The following is a 14,440-nucleotide window of genomic DNA, read 5'->3' as shown; positions in this document are numbered from 1 at the left end:
TGGAAGCTCAGCTCAGACAGATGTCAGAAGACTGTTATCTGCTGTCAACTCAACAGTTTTAGAAAGCTAATAAACTAGAAAAGTACTCTCCAGTAAATTAATATTCTGCATTTGGCTCCAAATACATAGAGGGTTTAAAGTAATGTTATTATTCTATAACATTTTGCTATAGTGGCCTTTAGTGGTTTTAAGTGGTTAGTAGAAGCAATATTGGTGAAAATTAGAAATAAGAACATGAAAAGAATAAACTACTGGTAAAAATGAAAAAGAAGGACAAAAGATTAACTTTATTTTTTGCAGGCCTGTACCAGTTCACTGTGTTAGAAGATACTGTTCCTGGCTCTCTGATTGGCAGACTAAGAGCACATGACCCAGACACTGGCGAAAATGCTGAAATGGCATATAGCATTCTGGATGGTGATGCTGGAGACACTTTTTCTGTAATGGTAGATACTGTAGGCCAGGATGGCATTCTCAGAGTACAGAAGGTAAGACTGACACCCCAGGGGTCCAATTTGTTTAATACATTTTAAATATGAGTGTTCCTGTTGGATAAAATAAAGTATGATTGCTTTTAACAAAAAAAGTCAATTTAAGGCATAAATAATATATAAACGTAATAGTGGCTGGAGTCGAATTACAACTATTCTGATATAAGAACAGGACTTGGAAATAGATGTAATTTAGATGTCCAACAGGCACGGAAAAATGCTTTTGGGAAAGTTCTTGAGAACAGTGTGACTGTTCAGCAAGCAAAAGCAAAGCAGATATTCCCAGGTATACTCAGGCAATTTGTCCCCATTGTTGCCTATAAAATTGCTTCTTGTCCTCTTATTGTGACTGTTAACAAAGTGAAATCACAGCAATTATTTCCAGGTATATAAAGGCAATTGTTTTTACACTGTTGTTAAAAAATGCCCAGGTTCTTAGCATAAATAGTGGTAAACGAAACAGAAAAACTGATTCAGACCACCCCATGCTGCCCGAGGTTCCTAAAATTTGCTAAGAAAAAAAAATCCAATTGTTTTTCACACAAAAATTTTTTTTTTTTTTAAATCTGAATTCTAACTCAGAATTTCCAAATTTGGTCAGATTTTTTTGACCAATTCAATTGGCATTTCTCAGCTAACCTCTATACAAACCTTTCCTCCTCCACTTAGGCTGAACTCACATTCCCTTTTAATCACTTACCGTATATACCTGAGTATAAGCATAGTTTTTCAGCACCCAAAATGCTGTGAAAAAATCACCCTCGGCCTTTACTCCAGTCAGGTGCATGGGTCTCTCCAGAAAAGCACCCGATCTGGCAGCCGCGTCCAGCAGTTTCCGTCCCCTGATGACAATGTCATCAGGCTGAGGCGGAAAAATGCTGGCTGCAAAAGCCGGAAAGACAGCGGGGGTACGCCGGAATTATGCCAGAGTTACGCCGGCGTAATTCTGGCGCCAAATTCACAAATACACAAAACATAAGAAAAACCCACTTACCTTGTTCCGTTGTCGTCCCCCAGCGTCCCTGCAGCTCCTCCGGACACGTCTTCTTTCTTCTGTCTTCAGCTGCCAAATGCAGAGACGATCTCCGGGGTTTCCCTGTGACATCCATGCATGCGTCGGTGCGGGCGGGAGGAGCATCGGGAAATTCAAATAACTTTGTAATGGATTCAATACAAAAAAGCTGTATTGAGTCCAATACAAAAAAAAATTTGTATTATATATAAATAATTATATTATATATATATATATATATATATATATATATATATATACATTGTTGCCTATAAAATTGCTTCTTGTCCTCTTATTGTGACTGTTAACAAAGTGAAATCACAGCAATTATTTCCAGGTATATAAAGGCAATTGTCCCCTTGCAGCTCCTCCGGACACGTCTTCTTTCTTCTGTCTTCAGTTGCCAAATGCAGAGACGATCTCCGGGGTTTCCCTGTGACATCCATGCATGCGTCGGTGCGGGCGGGAGGAGCGTCGGGAAATTCAAATAACTTTGTAATGGATTCAATACAAAAAAGCTGTATTGAGTCCAATACAAAAAAAAATTTGTATTATATATAAATAATTGTATTATATATATATATATATATATATTACATGCTACTGTACAGGTATATTACATGTTTATTACATTATATATTACAAATAACTTTTTTTTTTTTTGGTGTTTTGTTTCAGATTTTGGTGTTTTTTTATTTAAAGTTTAGTAATAAATATTAGACAACTTTTGGTGAGTTATGCCTAAGAATTATAGGCCTACAATGTAAAATAAATTTCCATGCAAAAAAATGTAACCCTTTTTGCGTGGAAATACTGAGAGATTTAGAACGCTAAGGGGGCTACAGTGCCTGAACGCAGTACCGCTTTGTACCACTTTCAGCCACTTTTTCCGGACAGAATCATACCACCAGGGAGGTTAAAGAGAATTAAGTAGTTAGGTATGGTAAGTAGTACCTACCTAACCACTAAATTCTCATTATGGTATTTGTTTACCGTATTATGACTGTAATGGTCGTATTATGCAATTTTATTGGTATTTATTTTAAATATTGAAACTTGCCAGTAGCTGCAGCATTTCCCACATTGACTTATACTCGAGTCAATCAATTTTTCCTAGTTTCCAAGGTAAAAATAGGTACCTCAGCTTATACTCGGAACGACTTATACTCAAGTATATACGGTATATTTTTGCATTGGAAACACAAAATTTCTTATAGTGGTAGTTCAATTTTACCTTTGACTACAACACTAAAGGATAAGACTTGGATGACTGTGCATTTATTAAAACTATAAAGATATATTTTCTGTATGGTTCTCCCTGCATATCCCACCTTCTTTTTCTATGACAATGACATTCTTTTCTGCTTCATCTGTCATTTCTTTAGCCTTTAGATTTTGAGTCTCGCCGGTCCTTCACATTTCGTGTAGAAGTGATGAACACTGTCATTGATCCTCAATATATTCGCCGTGGACCTTTTAAGGATGTCACAACAGTGAGAGTTACAGTTGGAGATGTGAATGAGCCACCATATTTCTCGCAGGATCCGTATATTCTAAGTGTTCAGGAAAATCTGCTCCCTGGTACACTTGTGGGGGTAGTTGAAGCTAGAGACCCTGAATTGCAAAGCAGTTCTGTAAGGTAAATAACATAAATGCCTGATATTATTTTAAATTACATTCACAGATAAAAAAGGCTCTATGTAAAAAAACAGGAAATCTGGCATATCCTCAAACATTACCTGGAGGGAATCAATTACTGATATGGAAACACAATGACCTGGAAGATTCTCGCCAGGGAATGTTTGAGGCAATGGCCCTAATTTATTAAAGTTCTCCAAGGCTGGAGAGAATACACTTTCATCATTGAAGCTGGGTGATCCAGCAAACCTGGAATGGATTTCCTAAAAGTCAAGCTTTTGTTAGCAATGTTTTGAATCCTGGAGCGGATCCATTCCAGATTTGCTGGATCGCCCAGCTTCACTGTTGAAAGTGTATTCTCTCCAGCCTTGGAGAACTTTAATAAACCAGGGCCAATGTCTAATTCCTTGTTTTATAAATAGAGCCCAAAGTGTAGTGATACAGTTGTTTTTATTTACACAAGCTTTGTGGATATATTTTAGCAATCCATGAATTTTGACTAACTAATACTGTACGCATATTGAATTTTAACATTAAACTTCTTTATGTTACTTCTGACCAGCATCTTTTTAGCAACCAAGCTGTATTTATCAAATATTGTATTTAGGATATGTAGAAAAATAATATCTTCAAAGTTAATCAACTCCTTGTAAGTAACTCCTTGAAAATGTTCATATATTTTAAAGCGGAAATATTGCTTAAGTAAAAAAATCTCACACTTACTACTGCACAGGCCTCGATCCCATCAGAGCTGTCATCATTTTGGTCCCGTGGCGTCTTGGAGTCTTCCTCTCTCAAGTGTGTCATCCTCTTCCTTCTTCTGCCTACATCATCCGATATCGCACTGCAAAGGTGCAAGATCGGGTAATGCATCCTGCTGTAAATTAAAAATAAATAGGGTGCCAATCTTAATGCACATGTGTGAGATAGGCACCTTTTTTTTCAATCCCTGAAAAGCCCTTTCTGCACATGTCTGATCTCAGCCATGCATAGAAGGAGCAGCCCAAGACTCCTAGGATATGTGACGTATGTATACCAGGAGGCTCTGTGCTCCCATTTAGTCTTTATTGCCATGGCGGTAAAGACAGAAGGGGAGGGGCTTTGGTAAAAAAGGCATTCAAAGAAAGGCATTTTTTATTTCACTTAGTGGCCCTTAAAGCAGACCTATCACCACAATCTTTATTTTTTTTTTATAAAAGGGTAGATAACCCTAAAATAAAGATTGTGGTGATAGGTCTGCTTTAAGGGCCACTAACTGAAATAGTTTTTGCTCAACCACAGCTACATTGGAGTCACGATTTGCCAGATATTAGCTTTTTCATATTCATATTCAAATTTAGTGGGTCACATGCTCGCCAAATCCATAAAATTAAGAATTACTCTTTGTTCATCACAGAAGATCAGGGAAGCAAAAGAAGGCATGTGTATGCACCTGGTAAGGCTACCAATAAACTAAACCTTCTACTAGGGTTGTTTTAAAGAGACACTAGCAACAACTTACAAAACTCAAGTAAAAGCACAGAAAAAAAGCATGGTCCCCTTTTAGGTTATAGCCTAGTCCTGGCCTGGGAGTGTATAACTATTCCCTATGCTGGTACAATTCTTGTACTCCTCCCTATATAAGATTTTTTGCAGCTGCCTGGAAGCAAGGGGAAATACTATATATCAGTGTTTCATGGCCATTTTAAGATGAGGGAACTCTAAAAAAAACTTTTTGAAGATGGCATCCCCCAGAAGCAGTTTCATGCTTTTTAAATGTCTACACAAGGGAGATTAGTAACAGGTAAATAACATACATAAAATATGGTAATTTCACATAAGAAGTTGTTGTGGGAATGAATGTTCTAGTGATAAGGTCTTTCTAAACATGCTTTGTACGAGGGGTTGCTGAGAAGTTCCTGGCTTTGCCCAGAAAGATGAAAGCCAGAGTTATGAAATAACACATTTATTCAACATATTCCCCCGAGACTGATGCACTTGGTGCAGCGTAGTTGCAGCTTTTATAGACAGTTCAAATAAAAGTCCTTTGGTTGGGCCTCAAACCAGCTCTCAGCAGCATTTGACATCAGAAATGTACTCAAAACGTTGCCCCTTCAGGTGTTTCTTCAAATTTGGGAACAGATAATAGTCTGAAGGGGCCAGGTCAGGTGAGTAGGGGGGATAGTGGACCAATTGGAAACCCAGGGTGTTGAATTTGGCAGCCACAACGTTGGACGTGTGCGCAGGTGCATTGTCCTGAAAAAAAAGGATCCTTTTGGTCAACTTTCCACAGCGTTTCGTCATAATTGTCTCCTTCAGATAGTCCAGGAGGTTAGCATAATACTGTCTAGTGATACTATAGCCCTGAGGTAAGTAGTCTATCAACAGAATACCGCCCTTGTCCCAGAAATTGGACGCCATGACTTTTTTGGTCGATTTCTGGGTTCGGAACTTCTTCGGCCCCGGGGACCTACTGTGGCGCCATTCCTTTGAATGTTCCTTGGTTTCAGTATCATAGATGTGGAGTCGGGTCACTAACACAGCCAAAAAGTCCTGTGTAGCTTCAAAATGGGACAAATCGGATAGATGCTTCAACTCGTTCCTTCTTCTGATCACTGCTCAAACATTTTGGCACCCACTTGGCTAAAAGTTTGCGCATGTCTAGGATAGTGGTGATAACAAACCCAACACACTCCCGTGAGATATGAAGTATCTGGGCTATCTTTTTTGTGGATATTCACCAGGCCCTCAATAATCAGCTCATGGACAGAATCTCAGGTTGCCGGGTCAGTTGAGGTTGGGGGCGCCCACTGCGGGGCTCATTTTCAACGGTGAAATGCCCAGTCTTGAAACGAGATTGTCACGGAACCTGCAAGGCAGGATAGTGGACACTCTGTGTCACCAGCTCAGTGGGTAGATAGGTGCACAGGGCGGATAGTCTAAGCAGCTGCCCGGTCTTCACCAGAGCCTCTAGAGGTAAGGGTGTTGCTCTGCGGGCAACTGCTAGGTTGTGGCCCCTGTGCATGCAGAGGCAGGTGACTGCTAACAAGCAAGAACCAAAACGTAGTGCCAGAGGGAAATCCAAATAAGTAGTCAACGAGCCAAAGGTCAGGGGGGGCAGCAAACAAGGGTTATCAGAAAACAAGCAAAAGGTCAGGACAGGTAGCAAACAGGAGTTGTCAGGAAACAAGCCAAGGTCAGTACACAAGGAATCTGGAACAGGAGAAACAAACAACAGGAACCTAGATGCAGAGCCAACTTCCTGTTGCCAGGTCACTTCCTTAAAAAGGGGATGTCAGGTGATGGGCGTAAATCAAGTGAGTCGCAGACATCAATCCCACCAGCAGAGGGAGTGCTGTTGCTGAGATAATCTCAGGTGTTATTCTTATGTTTGCCAGCAGAGGGAGTGTATCTGCGGAATACCCTAGTTCTCTGAGGCAAGAGAGCAGGTGACAGAGAATCACCTGACTTGGAGCAGGAAGTATGCAGAGTGTTGGATCCAGAGGCGGGGATGGTGCCGGCAGCAGGGGACTGCAAGGAGGGTGAGCTAGAAGGAAGCACAGATCCCCTGGACCTGCAGGGATCTGTGACAGAGATATCCAGGTTTTGACATTGCTGTAGGAAGTACACTTCTCCCCCAGTGTCTGTGACATCTCAGTGTGAATGTCCTTTGCTGACTTTCCCTGGAGATATAAAAACTTCATGATGGCCGGTAACTCCAACAACGTGAAACTTGCTTCTGCTAGCACAAGTTCTCAGTAAAACAAATAACAGTTTTAAGAATTGCAAAGACCTGATATATGCACAGTTACATATTAAGATATTAGGCTATCATATGCCCCCACACTTATTTTTCTATTTCATCTGGAAGGGGGCAAAGCCAGGAACTTCTCAGCACCCCTTGTATCTGAAAAATCCCACTGCAATCAAAACCATTTATTGTGTATTTTAAATAGATTTAATGGTGAAAATTATTGTAACAACAATCAGATATTAGGCAAGTGGATGGTACATGATGGAGTGATCTTAAGACGGAAGATTTCTCAGTAGTGCTACATGTGTTGTTTGGGAACAATAATTTCAAATAATGTCTACCTGATAACTCTTCAAATCAAAAGAGAAGCTGAACATTGAGCCCAGAGACAAGTAGGAAACCACAGCTGTCTACTTTTAGCAAAATACTTGTTGACCATTTATAGTAATTGCATTAGAATAAAATATAAGAAATACTGTTACTTAAGCAATTCAAGGTCACAAGAACTCCTAAAAGTTGACCCGTTAGCTTACTGATCTTACACTGGAGTAGTGCATAACCACATTACAACATGAATTTTTATTTAGCAAAGTACATTTTTATTAGCTTAATGAATGAGGTCAAGCTGTGCCGACTTTAATCATCCCAATCATATGCAAATAGGAATCATGTTTTTTAAATTTTCTTGCACATGGCTGGGTAGTCGAAGTGTCATCATCTACATCAGTATCTTTTTTACTATGCTAAGTAAAAATTATAAAGCTAAAATTAATTTCTGAAAGTGAACCTGTTTTACTGGTATAATAAATCAGCTTTTCTAAGAAGCGCAGCTTTAGAGGATTGATTTTACAACCAAAACTAATGTGGAAAATTATGGGATTAGATTAAGGTAAGTATTGCTCTCATTTAGATCATCCCCTGAAGAAGCAAGCACTTTGCATTTTATTACCTGGAAGGGTACAATGTATTTGCAAACAACAGTCAATGAACCTGCACAGTTTTAATAATGAAAAAAAAATTACTATTTAGAACATTATTTTTACTATTTAGTGTATTTAGAGGCCCAATTGTGACAGGTTCATTTGATGCATCAGGAAAATTTGACCTCTTTGATATCAGGAAACAAAATCCAAAATAACAACACATACTGAATAATTATTTATAGTTATACTTATTTATTAAATATTTATAGATATCTCTTTCTTGCTTTATTTTTTTCTCAGTTACTCTATTGATCCACTGTCTGACCCTGAGGCTCTATTCTCTATTGACCCTGAAGATGGGACCATCAGAACAAGTATTTCCTTGGACCGAGAGATCAAGAAAGAGCACAGTATCACTGTAACAGCTACTGAGAACGGTGAGATCATTTATCTAATAAATGGGGGAAAGAGGCAGTCTACTGGAGGATTTATTGTAACAACAAATTTTTGATTAATATATTTAAATATTTATTTATATATTCTGATTTTATTATTTAGATTTACAATTTATAGTTTGAGGGCTTGATTTTATTAATCTGCCAATTGGGCAAACAAACAAAAAATCTTATGGCATCTTATCCTGGTTTGGTCTACGGGACTGTATTTGCAGCTATTTAGGGTCATACATTTTTATGCACTGAAAACAAAGGAATATCCCTTTCCTAATAGATGTGTCACATGAAACATCTCTTAAGCCACGGAGAAAGGTTGAGGTAGCTCTTCTGTGAACAAAGTGAGGTCAGGCAGTTCTCATTGATAAATATCCCCAGCTAATCTGTCATGTGTTTGAAAATGTTCAACAATAGCCAAAATAAATATAGTATCAAGCTTTATAGAAATATTTTGTGTATTACTTCAAACTCACACATTTCTCTTTTTGTGTCGTATGTGTTGTGCTGTGTATTTTTATGTATCATGTGTTGTTTTTTATATTTCTGTTGTGTGTTTGGTGTTGTTTTTTTTTCTTTTTCGTTGTGTCTCTTTGTTGTGTCTCTGTGTTGTGTTTTTGTTTCAGACAGCCCCTCCCAGGTGTCACAAGTTGGCATTGTGATCCAGGTGTTAGATGTCAATGACAATCCTCCAACACTTGCTGAAGTGTACAAACCACACGTGTGTGATAATGCACAACCTGGGCAGGTATATTAAGTTTCAGTTTTAAAAAAAACACATACAATGTTTTATTTTTCTGAATGTGCAAAGTGTATTTTTTTTATTTCCTGCATCCAATCTGTAGACAAAAGAAATGGTTTCTAAACCAAGGATGGAAGTAAAAGGCTTTAGGGCTTTATTTAGAGCCTTTGCCAAGTAGGTATTGCTGCCCATGCTCCTGGTAAGGGGGCGTTTCTGTTTCTTATGGTTGTCACCATAGAGTAGACTTGATTTTTTCGAGTGGAGACACCTATTCTAGTGACAGCCGTTGTTGGGTTTTCCCCTCACATAGATCTAAGCGTTTAATACTCTTTCTGAAGCTAAAGGAAAATGTTCTGGGTAAAGTTAATCTCTAATTGCAAAGATGAAATACAACTGAAAATGAACAAGCTTTTGTTAAAAATTCCAACGATGTTTCAAGGTGAATTAAAGGTCCATTCAATCCCAAATACATTTTCTGATAAAACTTCAGTTGATACCAGATGGTAACTCTTTGCACCATACCTGACTTAGGTGAAAGCTCAGCATTTACATATATACCTAAATTTATTATCACACCATATCACATGGAAGTGTGTTACCTTTATTTTAAATTGAATTTTATTTTAAAATTTATCTTATTTGCCATTAGAACAATAATTGCCATGTTACCATGTTGGGGTGACACAAACGTTTCAGCAACACAACAGTGTAGCCTTAAATTTTGAATCTCCATGTATGCTTCAATCATCCTCTATTTGATGTCTACCTTCCCTCTTATCCTAAATTACTCTAATAATACTCACCCATCTGATAGAGTTGCCTAATTAAAAAAATGGGCCTGATTTATCAAAGCTCTCCAAAGCTGGAGAGGATACACTTTCATCAGTGAAACTAGGTGATCCAGCAAACCTGGAATGGATCTCTTCAAGGTTATTCGCTATTTGCTATCAAAAGTTTTGAATCCTGGACTAGATCCATTCCAGGTTTGCTAGATCATCCAGCTTCACTGATGAAAGTGTATCCTCTCCAGCCTTAGAAAGCTTTAATAAATCAGGCGCAATGACACTCCGGAACATTAAAAATGTTGGGTAACAAACAAAGTGAAACTAAATTAAAGGGTACACAAAAGAAGCTTTTCTACCTAATTCCTCATCTTAGTAATGTATGTCCTATGCTTGTACCAAATGTCGTGCCTTATATTACCAAAATGGGGAAGTCTTTTTTCAGCTAAAGGTACCTTAAAAAAATAAAGTTTCTCCTTTTGCATATTTTTTTGCATATATGTGTATTTTGGGGATTTTTAAGGTATACATGACATTGTATAAAAAATTTCAACATTTATTTTGTAACAATCGCAAAAACTAAATACAAAATTTTTCAAGTGTAATATAAAATCATTATTTTTGTTAAAAAAACATAATTTCATCAATTCAATATACATCAATTCACATATATCCTTTTGAGTACACGTTTTTTTGTATATGTGAATTGATGTGCATTGAATTGAAATTGACATTAAAATGACATATGCAAAAGGAGAAACTATGATTACATAGGAATGTGGAACTAGAATTTTGTCTCCCACTTATATACTGACAAAACTTAAAAAAATAAAGTCAATGTTCTCTGCATTTCTGATTTCAGATTTCCAATTACATATTCCATACAAAGCGAAGAACACTCAACATTGAAATGCTTTCTGTAGTCTAAAATGTATATGCATTAAGTGAGAAAAGTAGGACCAGGGAATGTATGTGACAAGGGAATCATTTTAAAGTGCACCTGTAAAGGTGCCAAGACTTATAAACTTGCCTTATCAGCCTGTAGTGTACCTCAGAATCCTCCAAATTTTCAATGCAGTTACCAACTTTGTGAAAGTAAGAGCCCCTACCCCCAATATAACATAGCAATTCTAATTCTAATACAGTAGACATGGTTTAGTTTTATTCTGTGTGGGAGCGTATCTGAAACTTATCAGTGCTCCAGCTTTTCAGAAAGTCAGAGTTTCTGTAATTTTTTTGTTCAGCAGTCCTGGGAAAAAGAGTCTCGGACGGCTCTAAAAACACATTTTGAGATGATTGAGATACTTTTCATTGCGTTTGAGATACTTTTCATTGCGTTGCCAAAAGATTTGTTTTTTAAATGCACTTTCATTAAGATATTAGAATACTTCCATTGGTGTTCAAAATGGTGGTAAAGTATTTTAACTTTCCTGATGCATTCATATTCTGGATAGATAGGTCAAATAGAATAAAACTAGAAACCACCAAGTAACTAGCATCTTCAAAAGCTGAACAATGGTAGTTTCAACCTTGCCAACATGATTCATTGTAGATAAAACAATTCGAATAGAAATCTATCATGATACAACAGTATCTTTTGTTTCCATGATTCATGAAATCTATATTTTGACATTTTAATAATTCTTTAAGCTTAGTGGCAATCTATAGACTGTAAATGTTTTGTATAGCAAATCCATGTTATAGTGTTGTCATATTAATTAAACTGTTAATCTGTCTCTTTGTTACTGAAGATCATCCAGACTATTAAAGTGAAAGATGCAGATGTTGAAAATGGTGTTTTCTCTATTGAAAGTCCCGCTGCTGCATCTGATGGAAACTTGACTGTACAAGACAACAAAGGTGTGCTTATCGGCAGCTACTAAAGAATGATCCTTTTTCCATTGCATTCCAGTCTTTAACTTTAACTGCCATGTACCCATTTTTTTATTCTTTGATCTCTCCCTTTGCTAGATGGAAGTGCATCTCTTCTGGTTAAGCACAGCAGCTTCTGGAGGTCTCAGAGGGATTTCTTTTTAGTGCCCATAGAAATCACAGACAGCGGAGATCCCCCTCTTAGCAGTACTGACACCCTGACTGTCTCTTTATGTCACTGTGAGACAGGTGGAGCAGTCCTAACCTGTCATATGAACACGGGGTCAGCTGCTGGACTCAGCACTCCGGCTCTGCTGGCCATTCTGGCTTGTGCATTTAGCCTTTTGGGTAAATATAGCACCATCTCTTGAAAAAAAAACAAGGTCTCAAAGAGAAGTATATGTAAAAGTTACATCACAAATTACTTTTAGCTAAAACATTTTAAATACTGTATGTGCATTTCAAAACATAATATAAACCCATATGATTTTTGTAAAAAAATAGAAAGGATGTTTGTTAAAAATTAAAAATTGCTTGGCTGTCTTCGCCTGGGAAGATTCTTCTCTTTCATTCCCTTTCAGCAGGTGGTTATAGAACGGTTTTCAGCTGGAGTTCTAATATAATTTTTAGTCTAATCTACCTAGCAGATGTATTTTTTTTTTCTCTCTGTTGCACTTTATTATATATATATGAAATAAAGCAAGAGGGGAGAGATTATGTGACACAGATGGCAGTGCTCTTCCACAGGGATCCACTGTAGGCGTGAAGTAGAAGAAATATAAAAATGTACTGTTGATTCGTCCTTCTGAAATGGGAGGACAGACTTCTAACAGCCGTAGCAATTTCAGATTATATACACCTCAACAAACAATTGCTCATATTAGAAAAAATATAGGTGGTGTTTTCTTCACAGAACTTAGTTATGTCTTGTATGTTCTGTCAAGCAAGAAGCTTTCCTGTGTATGCCATTGTAGTTGCCCATTACAACATTTACACAGTATTATTGCCAGTGTTTAATACTAATGGAAAAACTCTGTTTTCTTTTCATCTATGTCATATTCAAACATGAACACAATCCTCATCATAATATTTTTTTACTGCATTATCACATTTTTCTTATCCCACTCATACTCCTCCATCTCAGCCCTAGTTTCCCTATTCTACTTACAGCGCAGACATAAGCCATCCCCTCTGTCTCTATGTGAGGATGAGGATATCAGAGAAAACATCATTACTTATGATGATGAAGGTGGGGGAGAACAAGACACTCAAGCTTTTGACATGTCAGCCTTGCAGCCCCCTCAAACAGGCCTAACTGGAGGCTTCTTTCATCCTCCTCGAATGGATGTTCTTCCAAGGGTTCCTCATCAGCCAGCACCCCGGTCACCACAGCCAGCCCCTGTTGATGTACAGCGATTTCTGGCGCTCCGTCTAAGAGAAGCAGAACGGGACCCTGTGGCTCCCCCCTATGACTCCATTCAAGTATATGGGTTTGAGGGAGGAGGATCTTCAGCTGGGTCACTCAGCTCACTGACCAGCGGCTCTGGAGGAGCTGGGGAAGAGGAGCCTATTGGGGATGACATATGGGAATGGGGCCCACATTTCAGGACACTGGCCGAAATCTATGGAGCAAAACGAAGAAACTCCATTTCAGAAGATTAAAACCATTGAGTGATTGTTAACGAATTTCTTGTGAATGACATACAGAATGATCATTTTCTCTTTTCCATAAAACAGAGTGACATACAAAATCCTTGACAAAGCCCCTGCCTCTTCACAGAGAAAAGCAGACTTGCAAAGACAAGTGGAACCTTTGTTAAGCCCTTCCCTTTCTGAGGCCACCTGAAAAGAATCACTAAGGGTATTGTGACGTTTACAAGATTGCATTCAGTTCTTCCAGTCTTCCCACCGCTTGCAGCGGGAGATTCAGATACAGTCCGACGTGTGCCATATGTGGAAAACAAACATTTTATTTTCAAAATAAAATTGTAAAAGAAGCATTTTATTGTGTGCAATGTATATGCAAATATATTTTATGCCTGCTACTTCATATCGATCATCCCACATTCAAAAAAACTGATTTTTTTTCAGCTAAAGGAAAGGCTGGCTATTTTTAGATTGTTCTTTAGAGAGTTCTATGTCTTCTTTAGTTCTATGAAGAGTGCTGGGTTCAATAGTTACCTGTTCCTCAAAAAAAGAAGAAAATGACACGTTTTTATTGTGCCTTGGGTTGTTTTTTAGTTGGCAGAGCTACCTAAAGTGTGGAAGATTATTGACAGGTGGCCAGATGATCTAGTGGGAAATAACTTGCTTAAATAGGAACAGGTGGGTAATAAATGGGAAAGGTGCTCTCATATGTAAGATGCAGTTACACTTACATTTGTGCAGTTACTGTTTGTGGTAAAGCTTATTGTTGTGCATTGCATTAGAACAGCCAACACAAACCTAAATGTGCACAAACAAAACTCAATATTATATCGCGGATATAATTTGTGACAGTTTATGCAAATATTGATAGGTTAAATTTTAAGTGTACAAAGAAAGATAACACAAAGACTTGAAAGATTATACTATTGAATAATAAGACAGATAGAAAAAAAATGCAATAACAATTAATAAGCTATAACAAAAGATACTTGGCTGCAGAAGAAAGCTGAATTCACCCAAGGAGTCCACCAGAAAACAATAACTTGGCGGATGATCAAAAAACATGCTGCATACAGATAGTTCTGGTCAAGACTAGTTAGGTTTGGCACTGTGTTTTTAACTACCCAGGAACTAGGACAATGACCAGTGCT

The 14,440-nt window shown here is 37.8% G+C and overlaps 1 protein-coding gene across 1 annotated transcript in view; it reads left to right on the top strand.

The window, feature by feature from the left end:
• CDH24 (cadherin 24) overlaps positions 1-13,640 on the top strand; it is a 62,683-nt gene extending 49,043 nt beyond the window's left edge. Inside the window, exons 8-14 of the mRNA XM_072415122.1 lie at positions 301-488; positions 2,889-3,142; positions 8,098-8,234; positions 8,873-8,994; positions 11,522-11,630; positions 11,742-11,990; positions 12,787-13,640. Of these exons, the coding sequence (XP_072271223.1) occupies positions 301-488; positions 2,889-3,142; positions 8,098-8,234; positions 8,873-8,994; positions 11,522-11,630; positions 11,742-11,990; positions 12,787-13,304 (1,577 nt within the window). The 3' untranslated portion in view covers positions 13,305-13,640. The remainder of the gene's footprint in view (positions 1-300; positions 489-2,888; positions 3,143-8,097; positions 8,235-8,872; positions 8,995-11,521; positions 11,631-11,741; positions 11,991-12,786) is intronic.
• Positions 13,641-14,440: the final 800 nt, after the last annotated feature.

This window comes from Pyxicephalus adspersus, chromosome 6 (genome assembly GCF_032062135.1).
Source record: "Pyxicephalus adspersus chromosome 6, UCB_Pads_2.0, whole genome shotgun sequence".
Taxonomy (NCBI): Eukaryota; Metazoa; Chordata; class Amphibia; order Anura; family Pyxicephalidae; genus Pyxicephalus; species Pyxicephalus adspersus.
Note: the sequence above shows the minus strand (reverse complement) of the source record. Positions and strands in the feature narration are given on the sequence as shown.